Genomic DNA, 23,911 nt, shown 5'->3' with positions numbered 1-23,911 from the left:
GGATACTAAATACCTAGAGGTATTTAATAAGTTTTATCTTATTAGTTAGTTAAAGTATCTAAAGGATATTAGTATAAGTAGAAGTATACCCTAGATAAGCACTAATAGTATAGCCTAGAGTAATTATATAGATAGTACTACCTTATCTAACTTAGTTAATAATTCTAAGAATAACTTATAAGGTCCTATAGTAGACAGGTTATATAGTAAGATCTCTTAGGGTAGCTAGGAGTAGGTTAGCCTTAGCAACAGTTAGATTAACTATAGTATACTACTAATAGGCTTTAAATCTAAAGCCCTAATACTAAGGAACATTAACTATATATTAGTAATAATTATTAAGGCCTTTATAGAAGTCCTATAGTAGTAGGTTAAGAGGCATTAGTACAGGGGGAGTAGATCTAGCTTACACAAGGAGTTCTACCTAGGGAGAGAATATTATTATAACATTATTATCTCTATCCTATTAAGGCTAAGATTATAGGGTAAAGAACACCTCTTTACTTTTATTAAATACTAATATAGTGCTCTAGTCTAGTGTAATAGGTTAAAGTTAGTTAAGTTAGTTCTAAGCTTCTGCCTACTCTTACTTATTAATTATCTCCTTATCTTCCTCTTTTATAACTTAGCGTTTAGTAACTTAGTACCTATTAATTAGATTAGAGTTGTCCTTCTAATTCTAGTTAGGTTAGTTAATAACTTAGTTCTTATTATATAGAATAGAACTATGTCCCTAAGGTTAGTTAGCCTAGTTAATTTAGTTATTAGCTACTAATATAGGAAGCTTAGGCTCTAAATCCTTAGCTAAAATTAGGTCTAGTCTAAGGGTCCCCTAAAAAGGCATTATGTCTTAGCTAATCTAAACAGTAGCTAGTAGGATTCTATCCTATCTAGCTAGCTCTAGTTAATTAGCTACTACTTTAGTATAGAAATACTATATTAACTTAAGAATATTCTATCTTAGTAAGTCTATTTATAGTAGCTATAAGTCTTATAAGAATATAATTTTATCTAGATTAGCTAATAGATCCCTAGTAGTTATTCCTTAGTTCTAAGCTTCCCTTAGTTAAACCCTCTAAGTATAGCACAGAGGTCTAAGGATTTATAGTATAATTAGGGACTTAAAGGGAAATTAGGTGTTTTAGTAAGCACTAAAGATATATATTACTAAGGAGTCTAGAAAGGCAAGGATTCTATGCCTAATATTTAGCTCTAGGTCTAGTGTTAAAAGCAGAGGTGTAGGTATAGGTAGAGGTATAGGCAAAGGCAAAGGTAGGTCTTAGATCTAAATAATTAAGTATAGTTTATTAGCTTCTACCTTAGGTGTAGACAGCAAGAGGGTAACCTTTAGTCTCTGTCTATATTACTTAATATAGTCTTACTTATAGGGCACTAAGGATTATATAGTAATTACTAAGACTACATTATTCTATACTACTCTCTAGGTAGCCTTTATATACTTAAGGACTATTATATATAAAATAAAGATATACTAATACTCCTGTTCTATCTAGGATTATAGAGGAACAGTGTTAACTTAGTAGCCTAGATATCCTAAGAGATAGATATTAAATAGGCTATATTACCTTTAGTTCCTAACAGTAGGTTCTAATCTATAGCGTCCTCCTAGAAAAGGTAGTCTACTTCTAGGCTAAGTAGAGAAGATAATATACTTAAAGTTTCTTATCTAAAGACCTATACTATCTATAAGGGATAATACCTCTTCTTTATTAATTTCTTAGAATAGAATAGCACTATAGCCTTTAAAGGTGTCCTTGTCTCTCTTATAATAGATGCTTATAAATCTAAAGGAATACTAGTATCTAAATAGACCTTGTATTTTATAATACCTTATAAAGTAAGGGGCATAGACTAACTATATGCCTAAGTTAACCCTAGGGGCCTCCTATGCAATAGTCCTTTGTCTAGTCTTAGTAAATACTTTAGTAGTCTTAGATAGGTGCTAAACATAGACCTAGAACGTAATTACTATAAGGATAAAGAACTCTAGAGGGAGAAGGTCTATAAGAAGTTATTCTAGATAGGCTTAAATAGTCTAGACAAGTTAACAAAGTATTTATTAGTTAATAAGGTTAAGTATATAGAAGTAAGCTATATCCTATATAGGCAACAAAGTTAGATTAATATTCTTAAAGTAGGGTAAAGTATTTAGCTCTAAAAGTTTAACTCTAAGAGGCTAACTAATTAGCTATTATTTATTCTCTTCCTTAAAATAATTTACTATAGCTTATATAAGTAGTACTAGAAACTAGGTTCTATCTACTAGGTATTAAGCCCTAAGGGTTAGGAATTTAGTATAGAGTAGTTAGTTAGCTTTTTAAAGAAGGTTAGTATAAGAGATAGGCCTTATTATATTTATCCTTATAAACTTGCCTATAAAGGTAGCACTAGTAAATACCCTTCTTAAATTAGGATCTTATTATAGTGCAGTAGGAGCTCTATTAGCTATAATAGCTATTCTAGTAGAACTATTAGCTCCTATAAACAAAGGGCATCTAACTTACTCTAAATTCTTCTCCTAGTTTTAGTAGCTAGTTAGGTCTTAGAACTAATAAAGGTTAATATAGCAAGAATTAAGATATAGTTTAGATAAGGGGGCTTCTTAGGTAATAATAATTACCCTAGTAGGTTCCTCTTTAGCTAGTAGATTTTAAGGTTATTAGTAGTAGATACATTAGTTTAGCTCTTATCCTTTAGTTCTAAGGATGTCTACGCTAAGATATTAGAGATTATTTTAGTTTATAGCTTATAGATTAATTATTTCTAGCTTAGGTCCCCTAGCTTCTGTAGCTAGCACCTACAGGGGCAAAGTACTGTTTACTAAGTAGTAGATTTTAGCTCCTAAAAGGCTATCTATTATTAGTACTAATTAGTTAGAGAAGAATAATCTAATAAAGTCCTTATAAGTAATATAAAAGTAATAAGGGAGAATAGTAGTAATTTTTTTTTATAAAGAGAGGAAATAGTAAAGAAAGTAGAATACTAATTAATTAGATAAGGAGTAAAGTAAAGTAAATATCTCTGCCCTAAGGAGTCTAAAGAGGTAATAGAAAAATAAGAAGGTAATAGGTAAAGGATAAAAAGAAAATAGGAAATAGAGGAGTAAAGGATAAAGAATAAGAGGGTAAAAAAGTAGGTAAGTAAAGAGAGTAAAGAAGAATTTTATTATAGCAGAGAGAAAGAAAATAAAAGTATCTTCTATCTAGAAGGGTAAATATAGAAAAAATTATTCTTAATTAGTTAGCTTCTTTTATCCTAGTAATAATCTAGTAAAGTTAGCTAATAATAAGTCTTTTATATAGTTAGCTAATAATATATTTATTGCTAAGGAAATTAATAAACTTACTATAGTCTATTCTTAGCTATAGGCCCTAATAGCTAGAATTAGAGTAATTAGTGCCTCTACACTTAAGTCTAGCGTAATACCTAACTAAATAGAAGTAAAAGATTAGCTTCTAACTAAAGGTATCTAGACTAGGGTATAAAGCGTTTAAGATAATCCTAGTGTTAATTATTAGGTATCTTAGAGCTATCTAGTTTACATAGGGTATATAATAGCTAACTAACTTATTAATTAATTATAAATAGTCCCCTTTATCTTAGCTCTAACTTTAGTAGTTTTCCTTCCTATATAACTATAACTAGGTCTCTAGTAACAAAAGGTTTACACTATTAAAGCTTATGCCTAGCTTATCTAGCAGTATTAATAGTAGTATTTTTAGTAGCTATAGTCTTCTAGTGTTATTTTATTCTAGTAATATATAATATTACTATATCCCTTAGCTCTAGCTTAAAAGGAGGTTACTATAATTTATCCTAAATTATCTAGGCTAGTTAGGAGTTAAAGGCTAAGTAGAACTGTCTAGTAATAAGGTCTTAGGCAGAGGTAGTAAATCTATATAGGACCTACTATAGTGCTAAGGTAACCTTTTATAAGTGTTAAGTATTTAGTGCCTTAAGGGCTTCTATATACTCTTTATCCTATTTAGCTTTAATCTATGCACACTATTTCCTAAGAATAGATTAGATAAGTTTATTATATACCTTAATTATGCTAATAGATTTATAAGCTTATACTAGTATAATAATAGTAGTAACGCCTTTGTCTACTATCTTAGATCTAAATCCTTTAGATATAAAAGCTAACCCTATATTAGAGTAGATTAGCGTAGGTTCTAATAGTATAATATTTATCTAGGATAATAGTGCCTCTACTACTTCTTTATGTCCTGTTAAAATAGTAGGTTTAGCCTAGATAAATTAGCTTAGATAGTTAATCTAGACTAGTAAGTACTAATTCCCCTTTGTTATAATTAAGAAAGGTCTTAAATAGTTAATCCTAATAACCTATATTAGTTCTAAAATAGCTATAGGTATATTTAGGGCTATTAGCTTTAATAAGGAAAAATAAGTATAATACTAGTATCCTATAATATAGTCTATAATATCTAAGGCTATATATAGCTAGTATATAGAGGCTAATAGACGTTACTAAGTTAGGTTAAGGCTAAAGTAACTAGATTTATTATATGCCTTCCTTAACGCTATAGGGACCTCCTATAGAAGAAGGTAGAGTTATTTATAACCTTGCTATATATACTATAGCTTATTATCTTCTACTAAATAGTAGGTAGCTTCTTAGGACATTTATATAGCCTTATACTTATAGTTAAATCTATCCTGTTTCCTAGGTGCTAATCCTGTAGTTAAATATAGCAAGATGTCTATATACTATTTAGATTTTTACTATCTCTTAAGGGGATTATAGGGGACAAGTTAGTGCCTACGCTAAAGTTCTATTTAGTGTATATCTAGAGAGTTAATAGTTTAGTTTAGTATAGTGATATCCTTTTGTTAAGTTATATTAAGGTTGTATAGTATCTCTTTGTATCCTTTGGCTTTATCCTTCTAGATCTAAATATTTCCTTCTAGGTAGCCCTATAGCTTAAAGATCTCTAAGTCTAAGTAGTTATAAGAGAGGAAAATAGTCCTTAAAAGACTATCTGCTGCCTTATTCTAGGATCCTTAGATATATTTAATCTTAATATTTAAAAGTTAGATTTTAGTAACCTAATAGGCATAGATTCCTAAGTAATAGTCTAAAGTTAAGAACTAAGTTAGTAGCTTATAATTAGTCTAGATTATAGAGGTCTAAGGGGCCTAGAGTATATACTTATGCTATCTATAAAACTCTATAATAGCCCTTAGTTTTCTCTTATAAGTGCTATAGTTGCACTTAGTTTTAGTAAAAAGGAATAAGTTATAAAGAATTAGAACTAACTTATTATTCTACTTCTAACTAATGTAGTAACCGCTAGTATAACTAGATGTATCTAAAAAAAGAGTTATAGGTTAACTAGGCTTATAGCTATATAAGTTAATAGCCTTAATAATTAGATCTTTAATAAGTAAAAATACTAAAGACTTAGTAATACCTTATATCTAATTAACTTTACCTATTAACTAGTGCAAGGGTTAGGTAATCTCTATAAGGTTCTTTATCTATTAGCAGTAAGGTCTAGTTATGCCTAAGAATACCTTAACCTAGGTCTAATTTATTAGAACTAGCTATTCTTAGATCTAATCTACCTATTTAGCCTAAATTACTTATAATCTATGTATCTTATAGACTTAACCAAGGGCCTTAACCTATTTTATACTAATTATAACCTTCTTTTATAATAAATATAACTTACTCTAGAGTAATTAGGGTAAAAGATAGTAAGCAATAAAAGCCTATTCCTTCTAAAAGGAGCAATATAGTATAAATATATTATTAAAGTAATTAACTATCTATTAGAGACTACTAAGTTCTTAGGGCTAAAGAAAAGAGGGTTCTAGGTGTAGTAAAGGGATTAGGCCTAGAATAATCTAACTTATCTTAGTTATTAAATAACAACTTGTCTTAGCCCCCTGTAGTATACAAGTAGGTTAAAGCTATAGTTAGTAAGAGACTAAGAAGGTGTAAATATATTACTAATTAGGGTACATAGGTATAGACTAGTATATATTTTTTAGGTCCTACTTAGAATAAGAACTAACTTACTAGTCTAAAAGCTTATTATAGACCTTATAAAGCTATAGGATAAGTGTTCTAGGGATTTCCTTATTAATATATAAATAGTTAAAAGTAAGCTAGTGTTTACTATCTAGATAGTCTAGATCCTTTAGAACTAAAACTAGCTTACTCCTCTAATCTAAGAGTTATCTATTTATGCTAACAGTGCCTTTAAATATCCTAGCCTTATACCTTTTAGCAACAAGGCGTTAAAGCTAATATTCTTCTATAGGTATTATACACTTTCTAGGTAATTAGTTCTAAGGAACAATATTTAGCTTTAACCTTAGTGTATATATATAGACATTAGTTAGTTTTATACTAAGGATTAAGTTAGCTCTAAGGTCTCTGTATATAAATAATGTTTATTTAATAACGCCTATTATATTGTTTAGAATAAGTAGCCTAAGGGTAATCTTTAAATCCTTAAACTAGTCTTCTACTACATAGAAAGGTATATTAGTGTTAATTATTTAGTGTATAATTTATTAGGTAGTTAAGAAGTTAGTCTAGTTTAGTTCTAGTTCTACTAGACTAAAGGCTTCTAATAGAAAGTTATTATTAACTTTAACATTATTAAGAATACCCTTAGCAATAGGTAATATCTTAGGTCCTACCTAAGCACTTAGCGTCTTAAAATAATAGTATTATCTATACACAGTAGTTAAAGTAGTAAGCCTTAGCGTATAAATAGTAAGCTACAACAAGGGAAGTAAAAGATATAAAAAGCTTATACTATAACTAGACTTACTGTCTAAATCTCTTAGGTCTAATATATTATAACTAATAATAGGCCTAAGCTGTCCTTAGTTAGTTAGTTTAAAGAAAAAGAGGAAGTTAATAAGTCCTCTTAGTTAAAGTCTAAAGTTAAGCTATTAATGTTAGAATACTATTAGTCTTAGATGTCTAGAACTTATTAGTAAGCATTAATAGACTTAGAGCCTAAGACTAAGCACTAAGTAAAGTCTAGAGTTATAACTAGGCTAAATATATTAACTACCTTCTTACTAATTAATATATTACTAATCTATAGAACTACTTAATAGATTTAAATCTAAGTATCTACTACCTAAAGCTATAGAAGCCTTAGTAGTAGCTCTATAGAGCTAACATGTTAACCTTTAGGTCTAATGTACACCTAGATCTCTTATTTAATACTAAAAGTTTTAATATTAATAGCTACAAAGAGGTCTATTAGGATAGCTTAATTATTAGCAGTAAAGATTTAGAGCCTACTAAAACTAATCCCTCTTAGGGAATAAACAGGGAGATTATATTACTTAATAAGGCTTAGAGAAATAAGGTTTAACTTTAATCCTTAGTCTACTTAGGTAGAATCCTAGGGTAAAGAAGATCTAATTCCTTCTTCTTTACTAATTAATATAATATAGTTAACCCTAAAGGGTTAAGTCTAAGAATAAACCTTACTAAGCTTATTAGTTCCTTTAGTTTAGTTAAAAGTAGTAATAATATAGGACTAATTATTAGAGTCTAACTATCTAGAAGAGTAGATAATATTAGCTTTAATAGCTTAGAGTAGATTACTTAGATTACCTTGTTCCTTTTTCTTTTTACTATAAATTTATATAAATAAATATTAAAACTCCTTGCTACCTTATAGGCTAATTTACTAAAAGTCTATAAGGCTAAGAAGTATTATAATCTTCTGTACTAAACTAACCTAATTAAAGGCCCCTTGTCCTTAGCGCCTAACAATTAGACTTAAACCTATCTATTGTCTTTAGGTCTTCTTCTTTAGTTTAGACTATTAGTCCTAGCTAAGGTTAAGTAATATACTTAAGGGAATAGAAGTAGGCTTAGGGTAAGGCTTAGAATTTAGTAGTAGTTATTAAATAGGTAATTATAGTAACATAGGCTAAGGCAACAAAGGCTATTAAATCTAGATAGTCTCTTAAGGCTAAATAACTTACTTAGAATAAAGGTCTATATTAGTATTAGATATATTATTATCTAATAGCTTAAGGTAATAATCTTACTTAGCCTATACTTAGTAGTAACTTTAGATAGCTTATTTCTATATAGCTTAGTTATATATCTATTTACGCTAGACTACTGTCTATTTCTTTTGGTTTTTTTAGTGTACACTACTTCTTGCTAAGGGGCTAAGAACTATATCTTTCTAAGACATTATCCTACTAGTATAGCCCTCTAATACTACTTTTATTAAGCCTATAATTAGTTAGATCTAATAAGTAGGATCTATTTTAGGGTTAGCTAATATATCTAAGACCTAGTTACTAACCTTATCTAATAGAGAGGCTGCCTAAGCTTTAGCTAAGACCCTTTAGTCCTAAGTCTTCTTATACTATTCTAGGAGCATAAGCTTAACTATATAGCTTTTAAGTCTATAACTAGGTGTAGTCCCCTTAAGCTAATCCTAATTATTTAATAAGTTATCTTTATTATTAAGGTTAAAATAGGCCTCTTGCTATATAATATTATATAGATAAATCTATACTAAGTAGACGTTAATTTGTCTAGCTAAGGAAAACCTTCCTTTGTTTTAGCTCTATAATAATAGGAGTATAATACTCTAAAGGATTACCTTCTCCTAGGCAGCTAGAGGCTAATTATTATATTCTAGTAACTTATAGCCCTTGTGTCTACACTTAATATATAATATAATACTTAGGACTTAACTATAGTTAAAAGTGTAAGTACTATTTATAAATAGGTTTAATAAAGTACTTTTATCTAGTAGGTTAAGAAGGTTTAGATTTAATGTATTAAAGCCTTAAGTCACTAGTGTAGCTACTAGCTACTTAGCGCTTAGTCCTAAGTATACTATAGTCTAGCGCTAATTCTAGCTTAGACAGGACAACTAATTTAGGGGAAACAAGTTTATATTCTATCTAGAATAATAAGCACTTTATTAGCCTTAATAGGTTAATCCTTAACTATATTAATCTTAAAACTATCCCTAAGCTCTATAGGGCTAGCTTTATTAAGGCAGTCTATATAGTCTAGACGCCTAGGGGCCTATTAGTGCACTCTAATACCCTTAGTTCTAATTATCTATTAGACCTTACTGTCTCTAGTTGTTATTTATTATTAATATATAGGGCTAAGCACTAGGCGCTAATAATAAGTACGTCTATTATAGGTGTCCTAGCTATTTTGTCTTATTATTTCCCTAATAGGATTAGTAAGCCTAACTATAACTATAAGGAAGGGGAGGAATTTAGGCAGAAGCTATTTATGCTAGTAGTATAGTAACTTAGTAAGATAAATACAAGATTAGAGGAGCAGGGAGCAAAGGGATCCCCCTGTCTAATAATAGTATACCTACTAGTAACCTATACTAGTACTAAATAATCTTATTAATTAGGTAACTATTGTTCTAATTAATTAGGATCTATTCTAAGACAGCAGTATAATTACACTTAATCCTAGCTTACTTCTATTACTACTAATTATTTAGAACTAACTATATAAGCTAAATAGCGTTATAGGACTCTTAAAGGCTAGAAGCTTAACTAGTAGAGTAGTTAATAGCTATACGCCTAAGGTCTTCTTTATAAATGCCCTCTATAAACTATTAAATTAACTACTTTAGAACTATTACCTTAGCTAGGGATAGTAGACTAGAAGCTACTAGATCTTATCTACCTGCTTATTACAAGAAAGTATATACTTAATTATAATAGGTAAGTAACGCTTTATTATATTCCTAATAAAGGGTCTAGATATTAGCTGTTTCCTTAGGCTTATTATTTAGCTATAGTAGGAACTGTTCTTTTAGTACTAACTTAATCTTATTAAGGTTAGCCTTAGATACTAGGCCTTATTAAGTAGATTAAATAATGTTAGATAAGTAACCTAAATTATCTAGGAAGCTAGTAGCTTTACTATTATAGAATATATTAATAGTCCTAATAACTTAGTCTAGAAATAAGCAAAGTTAAATTTAGAACTTCTTAAACTTAAAGTAAAGTCTAGATAACTATTATATAATAAAGGTCTTACTACTAAAGGTTAAAAAGCTAGTAAAACTTAGTATAAGTAGTTATAAAGGCAAAGGTAATACTGTCTAGTGTCTATTAAGGCTAACTAGTACTAAGCGTTAAAAGTAAATTAATTACTATTAATAAAGTAAAGTCTACTAATAACCTTACTAACTAATCTAGGGGTCCTAATAGAGCTAATAAGTATTACCTATGTTATATTATTATACTTAGGTCCTAAACTAACAGTTAAGTTAATAAAGGTATTAAAAGCCTTTTTTGCTATTATAAACTTCCTAAATGTTCTCTTAATCTATAGCTAAAGGCTTTAATTAGGATCTTTAGAATTAAGAGTTAAATAAGGTCTATAGTAGACTAGTTCCCTCTATAAGGTTAGTAGTGTTTAAGGGTAGTATTTTAGAAGAAAGTAAGTACTAAGAAGTTAATACTAACTAATAATATAATAGTAGCGTTTTTTTAGTTAGCACCTACTATATATACTCTATAAGAATAAGGCCCTTAAATTACTAAGTAGTACTCTTAATAGTTATAGTTCTTTAGAATAGTAAGGCCTCCTTAATAAGTACTATAATATTATCTCCTGTAGAGGCATTATTTAGAGCAGAAAAGGGGGTCCTAAATAAAGAAAATAGTAAAAATACTAGCTTACTTATTAACGCTATAAAAGATATTTACTTTAACAAGGCAGTAAATAGCTAGCTAAGTTACTAGTAATTAGTTCTAAATAATAGTAACTAAGTTATAAGGAGGTATTTAGATTTTAATAGTAGCCTTATAGTTAAAGATAATAAATCTAGGCTAGTATTACTAAACTAAGAGTAAAATAGTGTAAATAGTAACTATTAGTCTACTATATTAGCCTTGCTAAGGGATAATTAGAGCTAATAGTTATTAGTAGCTAGGATAATAGTCTTTAGTTCTAGCTATTTGCTCCTAACAAAAAGCATAGTTTTTAATCTACAACCATAGGAATCTTAAGTTAATTAACTCAACAAGGCAAAAGCAGGCAACAGCCCTATCTTTCTTTTGTTTCTAGAAGGGGAGACTAGAAAAACAATTAGAGTAAAGTAAATAGGACAAAACCCTGTAGGAAACGTAAATAAGTTATAGTGTCTAAGCTAAGTTCTGTGCAAAATAATAAGAGGGGAAAATAACCCCCTTGAAGGCTGTGGGCCCTCTGCCTCAGGCTCCAATGGCCTCAGGCCCAAACACCACCCTCTCATTACCTAGTATTGCGCAATCCCAGATCCGGTACGTACCTTGCGACAATTTGGCACATGGCAGGTGTAGGAATGGGCTTTGCGATTGGGAACCTTGGGCCGCCTCGCTGCAGCCACATTTGCTTTTCTTTTTCTGTTTACCACCTTCTACTCTTGCAGGTGATTGCCAAACGCGGGGCATCCAAGGAGTTGCGGCAGAACAGCAACCCTTCCTAGCTAACTTCCGTATCGTCACGCTTCTTTTGCTATCAAACTCTTTATTTCAAAATAAAACCCCGATTGCCTCATTACGTTACATTGCTGCCTTACCCTTCTCACCTTGTCTCGCGCCCGAATATCTGGTCGCCCACACACGCCGACCCTGACTTTGCACAGAAGGAGTCCACACACAGTGCCCTCCCTGTGTTTGTATTCGTCCCCCCCCTGCAGAGTTAGTTCAGCCCTGGTCAAATAAAAAAAGGACGCCTTAGACGTCGCCCAATGTTGTGCGACCCGACCTGTTAACTCCCGTTTGGTTCTGTTCTACCAGGGACAAGGGGACGTTGTCGGCTTAGCCTACAAATTTCGCCAAACATCAAGCGCAACCTGCATTTCCGCCCTTTTGCAAGCTTACAGCTCCGTTTGCTGATACCCCGTCGCCGGGTACTCCCACGCTGAGCACACCAACCACCTCGCCTACTTTTGCCTCCGGGATTCTGACCTGGTTTCTTGCGTGCTCGTCAAGCTCACCTTCACGATGAAGATCCTCGAGGCTCAGTCAGCCGTTCTTACCAACTACGAGGTCTATCAGCACTTGAACGAACGCAAGCTCGGCCAGAAGAAGCGTGGAGAGCGTCGCGGCCCTGGCAATCTGGAGGCACTGGCAAGAGAGGTAAGTTTCTGGGGTTTCTTCTCTTGCTATGTTCATGCAAACGAGAATACCAAAACAGTCCAATGAGTCTTGGGTATCTGTTCCTGTGTAAAAGACCCGGTACTGACTTATCCGGTCTAGCTCCTTCAGTACCTGCGCACACCACCTAACCCGTTGAGCCAGGACCCCATCACCTACCACCCGGGCTGCATCCCCCAGCTCCTGGAGAGGCTCCGTCCTTATGACCTGGCCAAGGGCGAGGTCATCATGATCCTCAACCTCCGTCCCTCGTCCGTCGCTGCGTTGAACACCGTCATCGAAGAGATGTCGGAGCGCTTCGACGAGAACCAGCAGGAGGAGATGGTCAACATCATTGCCGATGTCCTCGGCACGTTCCCTCAAGAGGAGGGACAGGAGGAGGCCGTCGACGAGGGTGCCGCTTAGGAGGGCATCCCCGGCTGCACTTCGCAATCCACTCCAGATCACGCCTTGCCCTTAGATGTCTCCTCCCCTTCTCGGCGGTGAAGCTTGCGAATGATCAACTGGCAGACAACAACAGCAACAACATCTACATGACGACACATCCGCCCTCCGTCTGCCCGCCCGCCTCCTTCCGCGTCAGCACTGCCGTTTTGCAGATATCCTCAAACGCCAGCTTGATGAGCTCCCCCGTTACCGCAGAGCACTCCATGTATCTGTCTATGCGCATCTCCTGCGCCTGCTGGTAGGCTTCTTGGGGGTAAATGATGCCATTGGGGTCATCCTCGGATCTCAGATCTCGTTTGAGACCCAGCATGAGAATGGGCAGACGGTCAGGTCTGCGGAAGGACAGCTTAACTTCCTTGAGCCACTTTCTCGGATATTAGATATGGACCGTGAAGGGCTGGAGGGACGAGGAACTCACGTGTCTCCTCACGTTGATGAGACTGAGCCGCTGACTGATGTCGTAGCATAAGATGACGATGTCGGGGTCAAGGAGCTTCCAGTTTTCGGGGCTATTTGTATCATAGAACTCCAAACGGTACGGGTTTTGGCCGAGCTTGATCTCGAAGACAAATGGTTGATCAATGTCTCTGAGCAGCGTAATGGGGCCGGTTCCTTCGCGTGCACTCAGGCGTCTACTCGGGGTGTTCAACGCGACATTAGCTGTGGCTCCTCACGTCGGATTCTCACGAGGGCATACGGACGAGATGAACGATGTCTTTCCACATTTTTCATCACCAACTAGTAGGATTTTGATTGCGTCTCCGTCCATGTTGGATGGGCCACGCTTATTGTGGTGATCCGGATCGCCGTCGGGTGGCACTCTGATAACGGATGTCTGGTGACAAATGGCGCAGCGACTGGTAGCAAAGGTCTAGAGAGTGGGGACTCTCAGCCACACAGCACAAGCCACACTCCATTTTTCAACAGGGCGAGAAAAAAAAAAGTTTGGAAAGAAGCCATGTGCCAAAAGTTGCCGGTGACTGTGACTCTGCGGCATTGCCCCTCCAAAGCGGCAGCTAACGAATTAAGAAAGGTAGGTACCCGCATGGCGGTGCTCTAAAAGCCGACCCCTCCAAAATTCGGACTCATATGGGAAACAGAGGGCTTCATGAAGCCCCTGCATGAAATACTGAGGGATCTCTTTCTTCAAAGCCCGCGAAGCCCAAGTCTGATCCTGTCCAGACGCTCAGTCGGCCTCTTACACGAACGTCGAGGGAATCCACCCTCTTGCCCACCGAGTCAACGGAACCATCACCACAGCCGTCTCACTCGCCGGCCTCTTACTTACCCCTACCACGCTACGCCAGCAACAACCCGGCGCCTGAGCACCGCTCCCGCCGTGAAGATGGCCGACGCCAGCGGGAGGTACCACTCGTGGGAGAAGGACCGCCTCATCGCGCGCATCAGACAGCTTGAGCACGCGCTGGAAAAGCAAAACGACGCCTCGGCGCGCAAGCCCACGGGGGCCGGCGCCGGCTCCGGCACGGCGATGCCAGATGCCGCCGGCGGCGGAGCCCCGCCCCCGGCAAAGAAGCGGAAGAAGGACGCCAAAAAGATAGACGCCTCCCGCTACTCGACGCGCTTCATCGCCCTCAAGCTCGCATACCTGGGGAAGCGCTACGGCGGCTTCGAGTACGCTGACTCAGCGAGCCTGCCGACCATCGAGGGCGAGCTGTGGGACGCACTAACCAAGGCGTGCCTCATCTTCCCCGAGGACCCGGATGTCGTCAACTTTGACTGCTGCGAGTACTCCAAGTGCGGCAGGACGGACCGCGGCGTCAGCGCCTTTGGCCAGGTCATCGCCCTGCGGGTGCGGAGCAACAAGCCGCTGCCCAAGAAGCCGGAGGAGGAAGCCGTCGCTGCCGAGGCGGAAGAGGGGGATACGGCGATGGCAGGGACCGCCGAAGAGGACGAGAAGAAGAAGCAGGAACAGACGCAGGAGCAGAAGAAGAAGCCCGAAAAGGAGTGGGACGACATCAACGACGAGATCCAGTACATCAAGGTGCTCAACCGCCTCCTCCCGGACGACATCCGAATCACCGCTTGGTGCCCGTCCCCGCCGCCGGAGTTCTCAGCGCGCTTCTCCTGCGAGGAGCGGCAGTACCGCTACTTCTTCACGCAGCCGGCCTTCACGCCGACGGCCGCGACCTCGGACGGCACCCCGAGCGGCCTGCGGGAGGGCTACCTCGACATCGAGGCCATGAACGAGGCGGCGCAGCGCTTCGTCGGCGACCACGACTTCCGCAACTTCTGCAAGGTCGACGGCAGCAAGCAGATCACCAACTTCGAGCGGCGCATGTTCGAGGCCGGCGTCGAGGAGGTGCGGGACGTCGGCTCGGCGCTGCCGTACCTGGGGCGCAGCGCCGCCGACGGCGGCCAGCTGCCCAAGGTGTACTCGTTCAACATTCGCGGTACGGCGTTCCTGTGGCACCAGATCCGGCACATGGTGACGATCCTCTTCCTCGTCGGCCAGCGCCTCGAGCGGCCGGAGCTCGTTACGGAGCTCCTCGACGTGGAAAAGTCGCCCCGGAAGCCCAACTACGACCTCGCCCACGAGATACCCCTGGTGCTCTGGAACTGCGTGTTCCCCGGCGACCCCGAGAGCCGGACGACCGCCGGGGCCGAAGATGCCCTGCGCTGGGTGCACGGCGAGGCCGATATCGTCGAGAGCCTGTGGGCGCACTACCGCGAGAAGAAGATGGACGAGCTGCTGGCCAACCGGCTACTGGACCTCGTCTCGAGCCAGGTGCAGGGCACTGAGGCCAAGACCAAGGGGAAGCGGGTTTTCCAGGGGGGCCACCAGGGGAAACTGGCGGGCGGGTACGTGCCGATCGCCAACAAGCAGCTGACGCCGACGCCCGAGGAGATCAACAACCGGTTTGCGCAGCGCAAGGGGTTCAAAGACTCGGACGCGATGAGGGAGTCCAAGAATTGGAGGAAGGTCGTCAAGGACGCCAAGCAGGCGGGCGCCGCCGCCGCTGCTGCGACGGTTGGAGACGGTGATGAGTAGCAGTAGGCCGTAGACATGGCGACGAAACAAAAAATCGAGTAAAAAAAAAAAGGGAAAAATTGAACATCATGAATTCGTTAAAAAGGGGGCTATGTTGGCGGCCCGGGCTACACTCCGCCCTGCCACCTCTCGTCCAGCTTCCTAGTGTTGCTATTCCCGCTGACGGTCCCGTCCGCCTCCCACAGGCATCCCCTAACCCCCCTCCACACCGTCTCGACAATCTTCTTGCGCGGCAGCAGCCTAGGGAACACGACGACAAGGTCCTCCTCGCCCTCGACGATGACGATCAGGTAGTACCGCACCTCGAAGCCGCGAAAGGCCTCGTTGACGAGCACGTCCTGGATCTTCTCCGTGGGTATGAAGCGCGTCGCCGCGGCGGAGAGGTAGCTCCCGCTCGTCGAGCTCGTCTGGATGCCCAGGCCGCGCAGGACCAGCAGGCTCTCGGTGGTGTGCTCGCGCCGCAGCGTCGCGTAGGCCGCAAGGAGGCAGCCGGGCACGAGGGCGGGGAGGGGCACCGCGGAGGACGCGGCGACGCAGTGAGCGAGGCGACCCGGCGCGGAGGCGTGGATGAAGTGTAGGGCCCGCCAGAAGGCGCTGGTCGAGAAGAACGCCTCGTCAGGGGTCCTCGCCGGCGACGGGGAGAAGTAGGGAGCGGCGTAGGGGGACTGCGACCAGGCGGCGTGGAGGAGGAGGATCGAGGAGAGGAAGACGACAATGCGGAGGGCGAGCAGAAGGCTCGAGAGGAGACGGACGGTTAGAGTTTGGGGCGGTCTAGTCGTGACTGTGAACTCGGCAGTTGTTGGCGAGGGGCGCCGGACGTGGAGGCGGGGGGCGGTTGTGAGCATCGTGAGGAGGCCCTGGGTTCGGAGTGGTATCGAGAAGTCATCGCTAGGGTGCCATTGAGAGTGTACAAAGTCGCGCCAGCTCGAGGAATTCAATTGGAGCCTGGGCGAAAAGGGCTCTGGGATCGCAGGATAAAATCGTGGCTTCACCTTCGATGAAGACAAGCCAAGACACAAGCTTATAGCTCTCAGGTCGGTGCTCGGTGGAAACCTCCCCCGTCGCAGGCACATGCACGCAGCGTGGAGGTGTCCCACCTGTCGCTGGCCCGCTTACCTCATCAAGCGGGTGCACGTCCCTCTTCCGCTTTCCAATACTACTTGTAGACAAAGTTTGTCAGAGATTATCGGCTGTAATGGTCAAATGGTTGAAGGCTTTCATTACTCTTCTTCCGCTACCCCATACACATTGGAACCCTCTAGCGGCGCCCAGTGCGAATGCTGCGGTGGCCACTCACTCGCATGGGTAACCTGCGATCGCTGCAGTGGCCCTAAGCAATGAAGATAATACTTGAGGGAGGTTTCACTCTGCAGAGGTATCTTCACCGTCGCATGGCGTACTGGATTACGATCGCTAGGGGCTTGGGGTACTGGTTGAAGATGGAGATGTCGACTCCAATTTTTGGCATCATCACTTGATTGAATCTTTTTGCTGGCCGGCCTGCGCTGTGATGATACTATTGTGATGTATGCACAGTGCTACACACAGGGTTCAAACCTGGCTACTGACATTTCCCTTTCCTATTTTTTACCTCTAATCCAGTCGCCAGGATTAATCAAAAAGACTTAGGTTCATATCTTTAAGTCACAGTTATAAAGGCGCGCCGGAGGATAGGTTGTATTCTTAGTATTCATCATGTACCTGGCTCATCTGGCTCATCTTGACGAGCAGCTACGTACAACATCTACTCAAAAGGAAAAAACGTCAACCGCTCCCAAGTCAGACGACATTAAGAGCGAGCGACAAGAAGAAGAAAATAATAAAAGAAACAGACGGGAAAACCCCATCCCTTCAACTAGATGAACAAAGATGCCGTGGGGCAACATTGTAAGGCACGCGTTTCCAGCACTTTTCGGTCTCTTTTCACTCTCACCACACACTCTCCTCTCGCTCAGCCTCACCACAAGATGGTGTCACCCTGAGATCCTCTGGCTTTTCTGTTTTTCTCTTCCCTCCCAGGACCGGCCCGTCCGTCACCTACACCACCACCTGGAACAGGTATCGTGTGCTCATATATTTTGCCTTGCGGCTATGTTCGCCCGCCCCTCCATTCCGAGATCCAGCCCATCATCAGTCGTTATTTAGGAAAGGAAGAATGCAAGCAAAATCAACAAACACAGAAGGAAGGCGGTAGAACGAAAAAAAGAGATAGTAAAAACTGTTCGCTCCTACGCTCTTAGCAAATTGTTGAAGGATAGGCTCGAAGTATACAGAACAGGCTATTCCTGAATCGGCTATTGTTCTTACTGGCAACGGTCGCACCGCGCCGCAGGGTGTGATTTGTTCGTGTTCCGCCTGTGGGTTGAAAAAGTAATGGTATCAAGATTCATCGAAAAACGCCTATCGCCATGCAACGAGTCGGAACGTGTTGTGTGTAATGATAATTAGGGGATGTTGGTGGGGGGGGGGGGGGGGGGGGGGGTTCAGATCATCTCGCTCTGGTGCAGCCCGGTAGACAGGCCCTTCTGCGCCATGACGGGAGACCGCACACCTTCGCGACCGTAGTTCGGCACGCTTTCGTAAGGCGCGTATTCGTAGTCATCTTGTCCGCGAGGACGGCTGGAGGGTTCCTTACGGGAACGGCTGCCGGACCGGAAGCGGTCGGTAGCCTTGGAGATGCGGCCGGCAATACTGTTGTCACGCTCAGTGAAGCTGCGGCCGCGGCTGTGGCCCTTTGACACCGGAGGGGCCGGCGGCGGGAGGACCGGAACGGTAGTGTCCATGGGTGCGGCCATGGTCGCCGGAGCTGGCTCGTCGTCGTCCATTATGATCTCGATCATGCCGGATCCAAGGCCGCCGGCGCTATTTTGAGCGGCATACGGAAGAGGTGCCGGTGGTGGGGGAGGGGGCATGGCGAGGTGCTGCAGCTCCTTCAGCATTGGCGGGGGGGGAGGCGGCGGCGGGAGAGGTCCGTGATTGTTGCTCTCCCGAGACTCGCGCCTGGCGCGGATCATGTCGTCGACGGTGCGAATCTCCTGCAAGTTGCCCCTTCTCATTGAAGGACCACGGGACAACCCCTTGCTGTGAGAGCTTGGTCCTCTCGGGGATGGGGCGTCAGGAGGAATCGGTGGGGCGGACATGCTGCGGGGGATCATGCCACGAGCCGGAGGCTGGTAGACCGAAGATGGCAGCTGGTAGGTCGTCTGCGGGAGCAGAGTAAAAGACTCGGCCTCCTTGTCACTATTGTTGGGAGACTGATGCTGAGGAGAGGTTGCTGGGGAGTGACGCTGCGCAAAGGTCGCTGGGATCGGGGGCACCGGGACGTTGTTCCTGTCCTTTTCGGACTCAATGATGAGGCGCATGGCCTTTGGGGTCGCAGGAAGCCCGATATGGACGTTGGAATTGCTGCGAGCGTACATGCTCCTCGGCGTCGAGTCCGCGGTGTGACTGCGAGGGGGAAGCTCGACGGCGCTGGACGACGGTTCGATGCCGATGCGGATCTGACTGGGATGGGGGATCGGGGGTGCAGACGGACGCTGGGCAAGCGACTTTCGGCGCTCCTCGAGCTCGCGCGCGGCTTCTTCCTTCTTGCGTTGTCTATCATCCTTCATGGCTTTGAGGTCTCCGGCGTGCTCGGTAGAGGCGGCACGCGACTTTGATTGGGTAGGCGCAACATCGCGGGACTGGTCCGGGACCTCACCGGTTTGACGGCGGCGACTCTCGGATCGGTCTCGTCGGGGAAATTCTCTAGTGAGCTCGGGGGAAAGGGCTTTGCGGGATCCGTGCTGACTAGTGCTCCTGTTGTGCCTGTTCCTAAAATTCTCTTGTGCGATGACGGCCTTGACGTAATCTTCCTCATCTTCGGATCCTTGGTAATGAACCAGGTTGGCTGAGAGTGGAAGCGGCGACGAGGGCGACCGGGCATGGGAGCCGCCGCCACGGTCCGCGCTTCGGCCGCGGAGCTCGAGGGCAGGAGGGCGGTTTCTAGTCTCAGGGCTTTTGGCGCGACCCTGGCTGCCTCGGCTGGACGTACGACTGGTACCCTTTCTGCTCTTGCTCGACTTTCTCACTGTGGCAGGGTCCACAACCTCGGGCATCTTGGGAGTGCTCAAGTTGATAAGGTCCTCGGGTGACATGGGGATTGGAGAGGTCGGCGAGCGCTTGGGCTTGGGCCAGTTGCGGCTTGAGGCGCGGCCACGTTCCGATGAAGCCTCACGGGAAGTCGTCTTACGAGTGCGGCTGTGATCGCGATCACGGCCACGAGAGCCGTCCCGTTTACCCTCGCGGCTTGCGTGTCGGCTTCTCTGTTTGCGTTGCTGAAGACGCTGGGCAGTGTCGAGGCTGTGGATGTAGTCCTGTCGCCCGCCGTTGGTGTTATTGCGGAGACTTTTGCCCGTGGTGGACTGAGATGTGGCCGAGCTTGCGACGGATCCCGGACCGCGACGTCGAGAGGGCCAATGGAAGCGAGTCGAGGATGAAACAGACTGTTCGGGTGAGGTAACCTCATTCGCCATGCTATTAAGACCCGCGAGTTCGAGATGGAGGCCCTTTGGCTTGCGATCCCGAGAACCGTTGCGTTGAGCCATGTTGCCCTCCATTTTCACAAGCATCCTGGCGTCAGGAGACGGCGGAGGAGCCTCCCTTGTCCGCACCGTGATCTTCTTGTATTGGTCACGCATCATCATGGGGCTTGCGGTAGCGGCCCTCTGCAGGTTCAGGCCGGCCGCGAGGTTATCCTGCTCGGCAGAAGACATGCGCATTTGCATGACGCGCCTGGACTCTTCGCCTTCGGCCTGAAGCTGGTCACGGGACAAGTCTCCAGGGATCTCGCCGATGGAAGGGAGACGCTTGCGACCGAAACCAGATGCTCCAGATCTCGCTGAGTTCGGCGTGTTGAACTGACTGCGGTTCGATGGGCGAATGAAAGCGGTGGTCAAGTCGAAGCCACCGGGAGAAACAGCAGAGTCCGCAATAGGGGTCGGACCGGCGGCAATGGGTGTCTGCCCTCCATCTCCTTGAGAAAAGAATTTCGATTTTCCGGTTTGCTCGCCGAAAGACGTAATGAGCTTCAGGGCGGACGTCTTGGCTATGCTCCTCTGAGGCCCGAGGTTGATACCAGGGGGCGACAACGGCGGCGATAGAACTTCGGGGATGCTCTCAGTGAGGTTCTGGTTGATGCTCTGGAAGGTAATTTGGGCGGCGGAAGGAGACGTCCAGGGCTCATCGGACTCGGCCCCAGTACAAGCGAAGCTGTTTGGTGATTAGCAGTGCACACCCATCCTGCTTAGATGGGCAACTTACCATCGGACTGCAAGCTGCTGTTGCCCGTGCATGACAGCCCACTCTCCCCATTTCTTGATTATGGCTGACTGCCGCTCCCAAACAGCAGGGTAGAAAAGGCAAGTCAGAATGAGAGCTTCCATGTACTTCTTGTGCGAGATGTAGATCTCGATGGCGTCATTGTAGTCGCCCATTCCAATCAGAATAGTGACCGCAGCGTGAAGATCGCCATGCTCCAACAGTCTCTGGACATAAGCGCGTCCCAGCTTGTGTTGCGAGGCTTGACCTCCAATACCGCTGAGGGCTAGCAACATCCAGTCGGAAGAAGTCATGGAGGCTGAGCTCGCTGCCATAACATCAGCATCAATATCTCCAAGCCACCTCATCAGCAGGATACGGCCCGGTGAACCGGCGTTGTGTCTGCTCAATTCCTCCCGGACCAAATCCTCAATCCCCTTGTTCCATCCGAAGATGGTGTTCAGCATTTGCTTGCGAAGATCATCGTTCGTCAGACGGCTATTGTCAGTAGCGACTGGGTGCTTGTAAGGAATATCACTAAGTCGGCTTCTTGTATACTTGAAGAGGTCATGGACCTTGCTGTCAACCGGGCTTGGAATAACCTCATTTCGCAGGCGGGAGGGCTTCGAGCGACGAGAACGGTACGAAGACATTGATGTGCCGGTCAACATCGACGTTCCGCTCATGGAATACATGTCTCTTTCCTGGTACGGTGCAGCAGATGACCTCAAGGACGAACCGGCCGAGATGTATGTATTTTCGGTCATGCCTCGTGATATAGCCGACGAAGGGTAGCGACCGGGTGTCCGAGACCCTCCGGAGGACTTTGAGATGGCAGAGAGCCCGCTGCGGCTAGAGGCCGCGCTTGCAGTGTCAGCATCATAGGGGTCGGGCGCCTTGGGGGTGCCCGTGTCACTCCGACCGACAATGCGATCGAACGGAGACAGGTGATCTTCGTCGCTCTCGGAGATTCCCAATTCAATCGTGCCAGAGGTAGCATCAGAATCGGTGGCGATTGTTGTCGAGGTCTTCTGGCCTTGTTGTTCCTCGATGGAGACCGGCGGCGATGGCGGCAACAGGTTAGCGGGATGCTGGACGTTGGCCACAATGATCGACGGCGTGTTGAGGTCAAACTGCTGAACCGTGTTGTTGGCTCCGAGTGTGAAGAGGCTGGCTCCGGGCCCGTACACGGCAAGGCCTCTGACATGCTCGAGCGTTGGGATACTGTCCCAAGTAACATGCTTGGTACGAACATCCCACGACAGTGTTTCCCTAGTATGATCAACGTCAGCACAAGTTCTAAGCGCGCGCGTATGTTCAAGTGGCAAGGAATGACGTACGAGTCGGAATACTGGATGATTCGGCCGTTCTTCGACCAGCCCATCCAGTTGGGTCCGCTTTGGTAGTTGTCGGTGCGCTTGAGGATTCTCACGACCTTGGCGGGGTCGTCACTGCTGTATGACTTGGAGACGCTCCAGACTCGTAGATCACCATCGTGCGTCTGGGACGCCAACATGTCCGACTTCTGCCGAGACGAAGAGGCATGCCAGTTCAGCGTGACTATTGGCGAAGGCGCTCTAGAGGTACCTAGGTTGTGTAGAATAGTAAATCGCGGTTGCAAAGTTGCGACCAGCAGAGAGCCGTTTTGGTAACTATATGTGGTTAGCATCTTCTTATCAGGTTTGTGGTAAGTGCCAAGCCTACCCTATTGCAAACGTCCGACAGTCTGCGGCCGGTGCAAGTGCTGTCACTGCGATCTGGTCAATCGTTCTTGAGGAGATATGTTCTGATGTGGTGGGCTCGAATAGAATAATGTTGCCCTGAGTGTTGCCTAAGGACTTTGTTAGCAGCCTCAGAATTAAACACCTCCGGATGCAAACTTACCGAACGCGACGTTGCCGTTGCGCATCCAAGAGGCAGTCGTCAGATGCTCGTATGAAGCAAAGCGAGCCACTTCGTCGCCCGTCATGATATCCCAGACAATTGCTGTCTGCCCGGCATCGTAACTGACTACCAACCTTCCCGCTCCAATCTCGCTCTGGGTGTCGACTGCGAGCAGCTGAACCTCATCCGAGTGCCTCGAAAATCTCCTCTCGATTGTGAGAGTGTCGTGGTGGCAGCAGACGATAGATGAGCCCTGCGCGTAGAGGAACATGGACGCCGTGGCGGCGCAAGGCTCGAAGTAGCGCATAATGTTGGGCTGCGACATCGTGAAGTCTTGCATTTCATTACTCCGACCCCTTTGCGACGACTTTCCGGAGCTGATGGTAGCCGTCCGGTTTCTTGCGGATGTGGCCATGATGGCACTATATCTTTTTTTTTTTTTTCGGATTTCGATCTGGTGCGATGTTAGTCGGCAGGCCGCATTTGGGGAGTACAGCTTCTAGGCAGGCAGACGGCTACAGTTTCCTGTACGCCGGCAACTTCTGAAGCCCTCTCAACCCAAGAATTAAGTGGGCGACCTTTGTGAGACAGGTTTACTCACCAATCCGTGGCTATCACAGCACCGTCCGGTTGCTTCGTGGCGACAAACCAAAGGCAGTCGGGAAGCTACACCTCTTCCACTTCAGCTATCACATGAAGCACTTCCCAATGTCCGTTCCCGGACCGGCTGTCCTTCCACGTTTCAGGATTCCAGACTCGCGGGATGCTCTTCGTAGGTTCTCTTGGGAGTAGCGGTATGGGCTGCGTGATGTCGTGCTACTGTTGCTGGTTGCGCCGTTGTACTTTGGTGTCTCTCTTTTGCAGCGCGGGATTCCTTTCTAGGTTATTTTTTGGGGTGAGAGGGTGTTTTCCAGCGAGTTGCCAATATAGGCAGGACAGGAAAAGGAGGAGGAGAAAAAGTCTGGGAGACGACGGGTTAAAGACGGTTACACTCTGCCGGGACGTGTTGTGGAGAGGAGCACGCTTTAGACGCAGACGGAGGGTGTGAAGCGATATGTTTATGTCTGCTCAAGGCGGTGCTTGTTGGACGGGTCGAGA

At 44.1% G+C, this 23,911-nt stretch overlaps 6 protein-coding genes across 6 annotated transcripts; 3 read left to right on the top strand and 3 right to left on the bottom strand.

Annotated features, from left to right (window-relative positions):
• Positions 1 to 12,021: 12,021 nt before the first annotated feature.
• Positions 12,022 to 12,579, top strand: LY79DRAFT_578167 (RNA polymerase III subunit C17; the record flags this gene model as incomplete). The annotated part of the gene is made up of 2 exons (XM_060559941.1): positions 12,022 to 12,156; positions 12,277 to 12,579. The coding sequence occupies 2 exons, from the start codon at positions 12,022 to 12,024 to the stop codon at positions 12,577 to 12,579; spliced, it is 438 nt and encodes a 145-aa protein (XP_060416033.1).
• Positions 12,580 to 12,703: 124 nt separating this feature from the next.
• Positions 12,704 to 13,390, bottom strand: LY79DRAFT_588762 (P-loop containing nucleoside triphosphate hydrolase protein; the record flags this gene model as incomplete). The annotated part of the gene is made up of 3 exons (XM_060560956.1): positions 12,704 to 12,985; positions 13,040 to 13,253; positions 13,323 to 13,390. 3 exons carry the CDS (start codon positions 13,388 to 13,390, stop codon positions 12,704 to 12,706), a joined length of 564 nt encoding a protein of 187 aa, XP_060416032.1.
• A 576-nt stretch (positions 13,391 to 13,966) lies between these two features.
• On the top strand, positions 13,967 to 15,631 carry LY79DRAFT_588761 (tRNA pseudouridine synthase A; the record flags this gene model as incomplete). Its single annotated transcript, XM_060560955.1, has 1 exon — positions 13,967 to 15,631. One exon carries the CDS (start codon positions 13,967 to 13,969, stop codon positions 15,629 to 15,631), a length of 1,665 nt encoding a protein of 554 aa, XP_060416031.1.
• Positions 15,632 to 15,695: 64 nt separating this feature from the next.
• LY79DRAFT_547586 (GPI-GlcNAc transferase complex) lies at positions 15,696 to 16,688 on the bottom strand. The gene has a single exon (XM_060557337.1). The coding sequence runs from the start codon at positions 16,474 to 16,476 to the stop codon at positions 15,739 to 15,741; it is 738 nt and encodes a 245-aa protein (XP_060416030.1). The 5' UTR covers positions 16,477 to 16,688; the 3' UTR covers positions 15,696 to 15,738.
• Positions 16,689 to 17,300: 612 nt separating this feature from the next.
• Positions 17,301 to 18,149, top strand: LY79DRAFT_547585 (uncharacterized protein). Its single transcript, XM_060557336.1, has 2 exons — positions 17,301 to 18,093; positions 18,114 to 18,149. The coding sequence occupies exon 1, from the start codon at positions 17,501 to 17,503 to the stop codon at positions 17,774 to 17,776; it is 276 nt and encodes a 91-aa protein (XP_060416029.1). The 5' UTR covers positions 17,301 to 17,500; the 3' UTR covers positions 17,777 to 18,093; positions 18,114 to 18,149.
• Positions 18,115 to 23,228, bottom strand: LY79DRAFT_511432 (uncharacterized protein; the record flags this gene model as incomplete). Its single annotated transcript, XM_060554269.1, has 5 exons — positions 18,115 to 20,881; positions 20,933 to 22,201; positions 22,270 to 22,581; positions 22,634 to 22,760; positions 22,814 to 23,228. 5 exons carry the CDS (start codon positions 23,226 to 23,228, stop codon positions 18,115 to 18,117), a joined length of 4,890 nt encoding a protein of 1,629 aa, XP_060416028.1.
• Positions 23,229 to 23,911: the final 683 nt, after the last annotated feature.

Source organism: Colletotrichum navitas (genome assembly GCF_030913465.1).
Source record: "Colletotrichum navitas strain CBS 125086 chromosome Unknown LY79scaffold_17, whole genome shotgun sequence".
Taxonomy (NCBI): Eukaryota; Fungi; Ascomycota; class Sordariomycetes; order Glomerellales; family Glomerellaceae; genus Colletotrichum; species Colletotrichum navitas.
This window is presented reverse-complemented; position numbering and strand designations above follow the sequence as displayed.